At 49.1% G+C, this 8,667-nt stretch overlaps 1 protein-coding gene across 1 annotated transcript; it reads right to left on the minus strand.

Annotated features, from left to right (window-relative positions):
* Positions 1–4,779: 4,779 nt before the first annotated feature.
* On the minus strand, positions 4,780–8,130 carry LOC101290612 (two-component response regulator ORR4). Its single transcript, XM_044496100.1, has 5 exons — positions 7,502–8,130; positions 7,291–7,406; positions 7,088–7,165; positions 6,928–6,998; positions 4,780–5,486 (listed from the first exon to the last, which is right to left on the minus strand). Exons 1-5 carry the CDS (start codon positions 7,605–7,607, stop codon positions 5,135–5,137), a joined length of 723 nt encoding a protein of 240 aa, XP_044352035.1. The 5' UTR covers positions 7,608–8,130; the 3' UTR covers positions 4,780–5,134.
* Between the last annotated feature and the right edge of the window lie 537 nt (positions 8,131–8,667).

Here is an 8,667-nt window from a genome sequence, read left to right on the forward strand (position 1 = left end):
TAATAGTATTTACGTTAGTTTATACATGTGATTTACCTCTGTTATAGATCCTTGAGTACTGTGTGTGTCAGCATACCGATCCAGGGATGACACTTACGCACAGAGACTTGACCGTTTGAGGTCGAGTCGCTACAATCAGAAACCTGTGCAGTTTCCTATTGTTAGTGATGTTTAGATCATCTCTCAAAGTTGTTCCCAGGAACCTGTGCATTCTACTTCAACCCAACCCATTGCAATGGGGAAAATGCAGTCATTTGGATCAATTCCAACAGCACTCAGCAACACTCCTTTAAACCTTTTTTTTCATGTGACAACCATCAATTAAAATGATAGGCCTCCACCCCTTTAACCACCCTATTTTACATGCATCATAAGACCAATACGGTGTCTTCAGACACTTACTGCCCATTGGAAATGTTGTGTCTTTCACTAGCTCAGTCGACGGAAGAAATGTAGACCTAGGGTTTGTACTCCTTAATTCATAACCATAATCACATAGCCTACTAAACCGCTGTTATTCATCACCATGGTTCTCTTTCAGAGTTGCAGTTCTAATCCTCGCTACCTTCCATCTGTTAGAGGTCATGTTGAATTCCTTGGTGATCTTTCTTGAAAATGTACCAAGTGACATCTTCTGGTCATCCTTGAACTCATCAATGAAATATTGGCACAGAAAATTAGCTGTCATCTGCCTTAACCTCCTTTTCTTCTGACAAATGTGCTCTGCATAGTAAGCCTTGATTACAAATCCCCCTGTCATGTTGTCATTGCCAGCTTTTAGCCACCATGGGCGACCTCTTTCACAAACAGCCTCTACTCTAGTATGTCATTCTTTATCTTGTTGATCTGAACTCTGTTCTTAATAGAATATGCAGTAAGAGCTAGTCTTAGCTCCTTCACATCAGCAAAGACCATCCCAACTTTGAAGACAGGGGAAACCATGTCCACCTTTGAATTGAAAGCTATAAACTTGTACCTCAATTGCTCTGCTTCCTCAATGGACAGATTAAGATCTTCATCATCAAACAAGTAGTCATCTGGCTCCACATCATCCTCTTCTTTCTAAGCTTGTTCATCAACATCAAAGTCAATGTTGTCATCATAAAGATCATCATCCCCCTCATCTATGTCATAATCACTATCACTGAAATTCGATTCAGAAACAACTATATCTTCAATAACTGCTAGTCCATCTTCAGTAAGCAAATTATGCTTTGCACCTTCTATCAGCAAACTTTGAGGTTCTGTTCCTGTTGCAGCAATCTCTGAAATTGGTCTTCTTCATTGGCAGAAATGAGATTGTGGTGGGAAGATGCTCCACTGGCTGCTAGAACACTTGATGTGCGCATTGCAACGGAGCACTGAATTGAGGGCAATGTGCATATGGATTCAGCGCTGAAATTGTTGACGAAATCTGAATGGTCAACCATGGATCATTGAAGGGTTCCAGTACTCCAAATTACTTATTGGTCCACTAAAAATTCCACCATGCTCAAGTTCAAGTGTAAAGAAAGGAGTGTCCACCCTTTGTCCAGTTTCTGAATCGCACACTCCATCAAATAAGTGTACATTGTAAGCACTTACCTTAACATCAACATAAGTGAAAAAAATGATGTGTACTGTTAACTGTAAAATTCAGTTCACTGCAGTAAACTGAAAAATTCAGTTAACTACAGTGAACTTGAAACATTTTGATAACTACAATGAACTGAAAAAAATCAGATAACAACAGTTAGCTGAAAAAATTCAGATAACTATAGTCAAATGAAAAATATTCAGGAACTTGAGCTAACTGAACTTGGTGGCATTGAACGTAAGCAATTGGTGGCATCACAGACACCTGAGCATGAGCATGACCATTGCACACCTAAGCATGAGCATTGAACAACTGAATTTGGTGGCATTGAACACAAGCAACTATAGTCAGATTATTACCATTGCTTTCTTTGCACACAAATAGAGGACCAAACCACTACTCTAGTATAACAAACTACTAACATATGAACGAAAGAACCAACTACAGTGCCGGGCCAAAACCACGACTTTGTTGCCAAAAAACCTAACCTAATCTAATCGGCCAAAACCCTAGTTTTACTGCCGTGAGACACACCCAACACCATTCACCCCTCAAACCACCGTGAGACACACCGATGCGGTGGCGCTGATGTTGACGGCGACCACATTACACGGCTGAGGCGGTAATAGAGGCGAGGCGGAACAGAGAAGAGGCGGAACAGACAAGAGGCGGAGGCTCACCATAGTCCGGTGGGATGATGCCGAGCGGCCGGATGAGATGAGCGGAAGGAGGTGGCTCCATGCCGCCGGCGAACTCCGGTGACGATGAAGTTATGGCCGACGTCATCATCAAATCGCCACCGCGGTCACCCCCGACAGAACAGCCGACATCAAACGGATCTCAACAGGAGTCCACTGTATTTAATTCAGGTGTGGGGTAGTGCTGGTTCATTAAAAGGAACGGCAGGGGCCTTTATGCAAAAATGCCAGCACTGACCAGTCCGAGCTCTCAACTGCCACTTGTCGCGCTGTGATTGGCTTTGGACCAAAACATCACATAGGGGTGCAAGTTTTGGGAGGCCTCAGTTCACTTTTGCAACTTCTGAACTAAATCATCACATTCGCTGCAAGTTCATGGATGTGGTGTGCTATTACCTCGACATTTTTTGCCATGCTTCTTTTTACAAAAAGATCAACCATTGTTCATCCACCCACCTGCCGTCTCTGCGGCGCCGCACGTGAAGCAAAGCGAAACTGTCGCCACCGCAGCAGGCACGCAAAGAGAAAGAGAGAGAAAGAAGAGGAGTCGATCGATCCACATCATTTCCTGTTCCCGCGACCAGATCTGTCGACTGACGGGCTGCCGACCGATTGGAGACACGGCCAGCAGCGCTGCAATTCCTTCCGTTCGTAACTGTAATCGATGGGGCAGACACAAACCTAAAAGGGACACAAAGAAACAAATCTCTCGCCTCTCGGTCAGGCAAGGCAAGTGACACACCTCCTCTGCTAATCACCGGTCAGTCGTTCCGTCAGCTAGCTAGCACCGCAGCATGGGGGTTAGTACTATTTTACTGTATTTCCGTTCACTTTTGTGCCACGCCACGCCGCTGTGATCTGGCTGCCTCTCCGGCCGGCGAGTGGCTCCATGTGTACGTGGCCATGTCGATCACGGTCTCCTTCCTTCCGATCACACGATCATCCACTCGGGTCGGGAACCGGAGGAGACGATGGTGTTTGCGAGCGCGCCATGATGCACGTCATTTGTACTACATGTGTGCTCGATCGACATGTCTAGCGTCATGCACAACACGACTTGTTCACATCGTATCGAGGGTGTCAATCTGGAGGATTACCTTACAGCTTCTATTCTTCTCTTTCTGCCTGATGACGAAATCCAGTGGATTACTTTTTTTTTGCGGGTGAAAACCCAGTGGATTACAACCTCTCTATTGTTCCTTTTTTTTTGCAGGGAAACTTCTATTGTTCCTGAGCACACTCCAAAGCGACCCTCCTACGATGGACGTATATTAGCAAAACAGCGCGCAGGGTGACGTTCACACTTATAAAATTCAACGTGACTTTCTTGTCTACTTTTATTTATTTGAATGATATCCGTTTTGTGATCCATTTGAACTCGGGGCCGCTGTCATCCTTCGAGACGAGGCGTGTTTATGTGTGACGGATATATTTTGTGTTATACTAATGTACGTAGCTTTCTCGTTGTGCGGTGTATTAAAATCGGGCGGTGTTTGTGGGCAATGTTTACTCGCGGGGCATGCGACATCGTTGGCACATAAGCATGTCACAAAAAGGCACCTTCCTCTGAACGAGCGGCTGGATCTCCTCGACCCGGTGGTTTTTCGGGGCATCCATTGGCTAGGGCTAATAAGGGTGCAACCACAAGCCATCCCTTTGGTGAAGGCACCGTGCGGAGTACATCCAAGACGACGGTGCCCTAGCCTTCAACGGACGGAGTAGCGAGACAGGCCGAGGTGAAGTCGGTCGGAGGATGAAAAATTCTTCTTCTGCTCCGGCCACGCCCGGCAACACGTCGGTTCCTGTCAGCATTTTCCGCCCCCGCTTGCTTGGTTTATTTAAGGTTAAACATAGCACTCTCTTCGTCCCGAAATAAGAATCGGCGACACTTATTTTCGAAACAAAAGGAGCAGCAAATTGTGAAGCGGAGAGCACAAATATTGCATAACATTTTGCGTCATCGCGTGTGCAAGGACGCAAGCGAATTTGCGGGACTGTATTTTAGCTCCACGACGCCTTCCTCGTCGGAGGCAACTTGATAGCGGCACCGTGAGGCGTGTGCGTGCGCTGGCGACGGGCCGACGGCACCTTTTTTCTACCGCTGGAGGCGATCGGATGAAGATCTGGGGACAATATTATAGCCATGTGGATGCCGATCCCGGGCGATCCTGCCGGATCCTGCCTGCCCGCCCCCAACCTCCAACCACCCAAGTTGCTTCCATTCTATGCCTCAAATAGCATAATGCAACGTGCCGCCACCCACCCACCCGCCTTGACGCAGCAACAACGCAGCGCCAGCACACGCCCGTACGTGCCACACCTTAAAATTCCATAAAATTTTGAACTGCATGAATTTTTTACTACGCCTTGTGTTTGTACTGAAGGTTAGTAGTACAGCTCAGGGGAGAGCTTTGGGTGACGAATTGAGCTGTGAGCCAAACATTTCGATCAGTTTTTCTCGTACATCACAAAGGTGCAGTAGCGCAAATGCAAAAACAGTGGTCAGAATAAATAAGCCATAAAATTAGTCTTAGAATCATCATCATCATCATCCGGGGGCGGGCGCCGCGGCGGCCGGCCGGCATTATCTACAACTTGGTTTCACTTTTCACCCCCACTTCCCTCCCCTGCTCCTCTTTTCTGAGCACACCAAAATTCAGCTAGTGTAAAAGTAGTATGTTTTTTCTAGTTCTTCACTTAGAACTAAGTAAATATTTTACCCCACCCCAGGAGCTACTATTAGCCATGACGACGATGATGATTCTCCCATATGAGCAAGTAAACCCCAAAAAAATTGCAGGAGCCAAGAGAAACATGAGGTTTCTTGGTTGGGGGTGTCTCTGTTGAGTTTCTTCAGGATTCAGGTCTCCACCGCCAGGCCGCTGCTGCCGCTGGAGAGGCTCGTGCTCGCCCCGTCCTGCTCCATCATCGCCGCCTTCCGCTTCCTGCTGCCGCCGCCGCAGTCACCCGTGATTCCGCCGGCCGTCACTGCCTCCTCCTCCGCCGCCGGCTCGGCTGGCGCTTGCTCTGCCTTCAGCTGCTGCTCTGGCTGTGGTTTCTGTTGCTGCTGCTGTGGTTGCGGCTGTGGCTTCTCATGTGTCTGCGGCTGGAGCTGGGGCTGCTTCCGCCGGACCAGGTGCGACTTGAGCTTCTTCATGTCAGCGAGCTTCACGGGCTTGAGGAAGAACTCCTCCGCGCCGTCCTCCAAGCACCTGAAATTTCAATCCCAACCACTCCATTCATTCATTCTTCAGCACAGAAACAACCCAAGATTTACCGCATCAACTCTACACTGAATAAAATGAAACATTGCTTCCAATGGTCGATAGCTACTCTTTCCTTTCCATCACATCACTCAAAGGCAAGGACACACTAGGCAGTACATGTCAGAGATCTTTGCCCGGACAAGCAAAGAGATACGGTCTTGAGCATTTCCAGGCCCTTTTGACTCGCACCCAATGGCCTTCTTTAACGCCACCCCTTTCGTTCTGCCCCCCCCCCCCCCCCCCCCCAAGTGTTCTTTTTTTTTCCCATCTTGACCACTAGCAGCAGCAGCAGCCAAGTGGAAGGCCACAGAAAAATTCAGAAAAAAAACAAACGGCACATTTCTTTTTCACAACAAATCTTTGGGGTCGAGCATGAAAAGATTGTGTGAGATCTTGACCACCCACCACCACCACCACCACCACAAGGCAGGCACTGATGATGACAGCAACACATTTTCTCCTAAAATGCTTTGGGTCGTTGTCGCCAGGATATGCAATCTACGCATGAAAACACCCGGCATTCATGGCCCCCCGTTGCCTTGCCGTTGCGACAACATCAACGCGACTGTTGCGGGGGCGAATTCCTCCGCTTTTTCCTCCACTTGTCATATCGTATCGCCAAATGCTATTGTTCACATCCGAGGGGCCAAATCTTTCGTGCTTGGATTCTATCGCCACGTTATTTCAGCGACTATTTGGAGGTTTGCAGAAACTTTTACGTATTAGGTATTGCGGGAAACGAGAGCGTTGAAAAACACATTTTCTGTGGCTTGAATCATTCTTTCTAGAAAATGTCTTCTTCCAGAAGAAGAAGAAAAATAGTTGAACTAGTGTTTTATAATTTTTTCTTTGCAAGTTTTAGAGCTAGTAGCAGTGCCAAACTGCTAGACAGCCTATTTCTGGATGAATGAATGGATGGATGAGCTGGTGGCTAGCCTTTTCACTCCTACTCCCAAAGTTGCAAATTGAGGGTGGAAGGAAGGAAAAGTTGCAAATCTTTGATGCTGTTTAAAAAACCAATCCCAAAGTCTGAAGAGGCCTCCTTGCACATATTAATTGATATCCACTGGCCATTCAACTACTCCTTTAAGCAAGAGCTGCTGCTCTATGATGGCAAGATATTCCTTCTGCTCCCCACCACAGCCCCTTCCCCCTCATCTCATCATACAGTACATAAAAGGACCATGTACTGCACTGTTAAAACAAAACCGGATGCAGGCAGGCAGGCAGGCACCCGAACAGTGAAAACCAAATCAGTCCCATTTACTGCAACACGCCGATCTCATGACCTACTACCAGTACTAGATCAGCCATGGTGGCTGGTGAAAAGTAGGGGCAGGGCAGAGCATTCATGGAGGGAGGGAGGGAGGTTATTGTGCTGACTGACCTGCTGATCCTGGCAGGCACATTCTCAGACGACATGATCACCACTGGAATGTCCTTCAATGAAGATGACCCCTGCGAATTAACACAGCAACTTTTTGAGACCAATGAATGAACGAATGAAAGAATGGCGAGATTGAAGGCGGGTCTGCGAATTCTTTTACCTTGACCCTCCTCAGCAGATCGTATCCTGTCATGCCAGGCATGCAGTAGTCAGTGATGATCAAATTCACGCCCACCTCCTGCGACAACAGGTTCAGAGGAGCACATGGGTTGTTCAGATCTCATTCCATTAAAATTTCTTGAAAGAACAGCTCAAGCACAGAGGAAAGAACAGAGTCAACTGATTTCTTGCTGGTGGTAGTACCTGGTGGTGGTCAGGGGCGGAGGAGGAAGGGGGTGAGGAGGAGGAGGAGGAGTCGTCCCCCTCGTCTCTAAGTCCCAGGACCTCCAGCGCCTTGCTCCCGGAGTCCACCGTGGTGACTGCACGCGCCGGCCCCCAAGAACAGAGTCCGTCCGTGAGATTTGGGGACGAACGAAAGAGGGGGGAAGAGCAATCTGGATGGGCGTGGACGCACCTTGGTAGGAGGAGGTCCTGAGCAGCATCTCGATGAGCTTCCGGTCGATGACGCTGTCGTCCACCGCCAGGACGTGGAACCGGGTCTCGGCGTCGACCACCGTCATGGCGCGCGGGCCGGGCTGGGAGCAAGAACCAGAGGAACCGAGCCAATCCGCACGGAGGCCCTCTCAATCTCTCTCCCTCTCCTCGAGCTCAGACAGAGACAGAGTGGGAGGAAGAGGGAAATCTCGCCGATCTCTCCGCCGTCGCCGCCGCCGGAGGGAGGCTTGGATTGGTGAAGATTGGAGGGGGAGACGGGGGAGTGCGTTGGTGGCTAATGCGGCATCTCGGGGCAGGGAGGGGGGGCTACGGGGAGGATATAGGCGGGGGCGGAGGACATCATTGATTCACACCATGGCAGCACCCACCGCATCACCGGCACCACCGCCACGGCCTCTTCCCGGGAAAGCGGGATCCGACCAGATCACGCACCCGAATCTCCACAGCAAATCGCCTCCATGACTTCCCCTTTATCTCCTCCTCCTCGTGGCCTCTCTCTCTCTCTGCCTCTGCCTCGGTGGTGGTGGAGCGCTCTGTTCTTGGCTTTGGAACCGGGCGGACAGGCGCTACCCGGTGGCTTTTCCCCGGCTCCTCTGCCATTTTATCGGTGCCGTGGCCAGCGCGTCGCGGATCCGCGGCTGTGCTTGCTCCGAGATTCGTGCGGCGCGTCCCGACCTACCTACCTACCTACAGAATGAGTGTTGTTTTTACCGCCCGATAAGGTGCGTGCCGTGGCCAGCGCGTCGCGGATCCGCGGCTCTGCTTGCTCCGAGATTCGTGCGGCGCGTCCCGACCTACCTACCTACCTACAGAATGAGTGTTGTTTTTACCGCCCGATGCGGCTTCACCTTATCGGCCGTGAAATGCACACGACTTTTGTGCCATGCTAAGCAGTGTAAGACGTTCGAAAACATAAATTTCAGTCTAAATTGCGATTTTGTTATCCTAGAGTTTGTAATCGAGTCTCTGACACGAATACGGCGAGCATCGGTCGAGCCTGCTCTCTTCGGATTGAAAGAAATTTGTATGAGGGATGGAAGATTACAATCCCTACTTTTGTGTTCAAAAAAAAAATTCCTACTTTTTCTTTTACAAAATAAAACTTTGTAGATTGTAGGATTGGGT

This window comes from Triticum aestivum, chromosome 3B, assembly GCF_018294505.1.
Source record: "Triticum aestivum cultivar Chinese Spring chromosome 3B, IWGSC CS RefSeq v2.1, whole genome shotgun sequence".
NCBI lineage: Eukaryota > Viridiplantae > Streptophyta > Magnoliopsida > Poales > Poaceae > Triticum > Triticum aestivum.

What these genes read in the sequence shown, in the direction of transcription:
- LOC101290612 (XM_044496100.1), bottom strand. Translation starts at nt 7,607, where the DNA reads ATGACGGTGGTCGACGCCGAGACCCGGTTCCACGTCCTGGCGGTGGAC. An exon ending in CCGCCCCTGACCACCACCAG is followed by an intron (nt 7,166 to 7,290) that starts GTACTACCACCA and finishes CTGTTGTCGCAG; the next exon opens with GAGGTGGGCGTGAATTTGAT. An exon ending in GTGCCTGCCAGGATCAGCAG is followed by an intron (nt 5,487 to 6,927) that starts GTCAGTCAGCAC and finishes TTGAAATTTCAG; the next exon opens with GTGCTTGGAGGACGGCGCGG.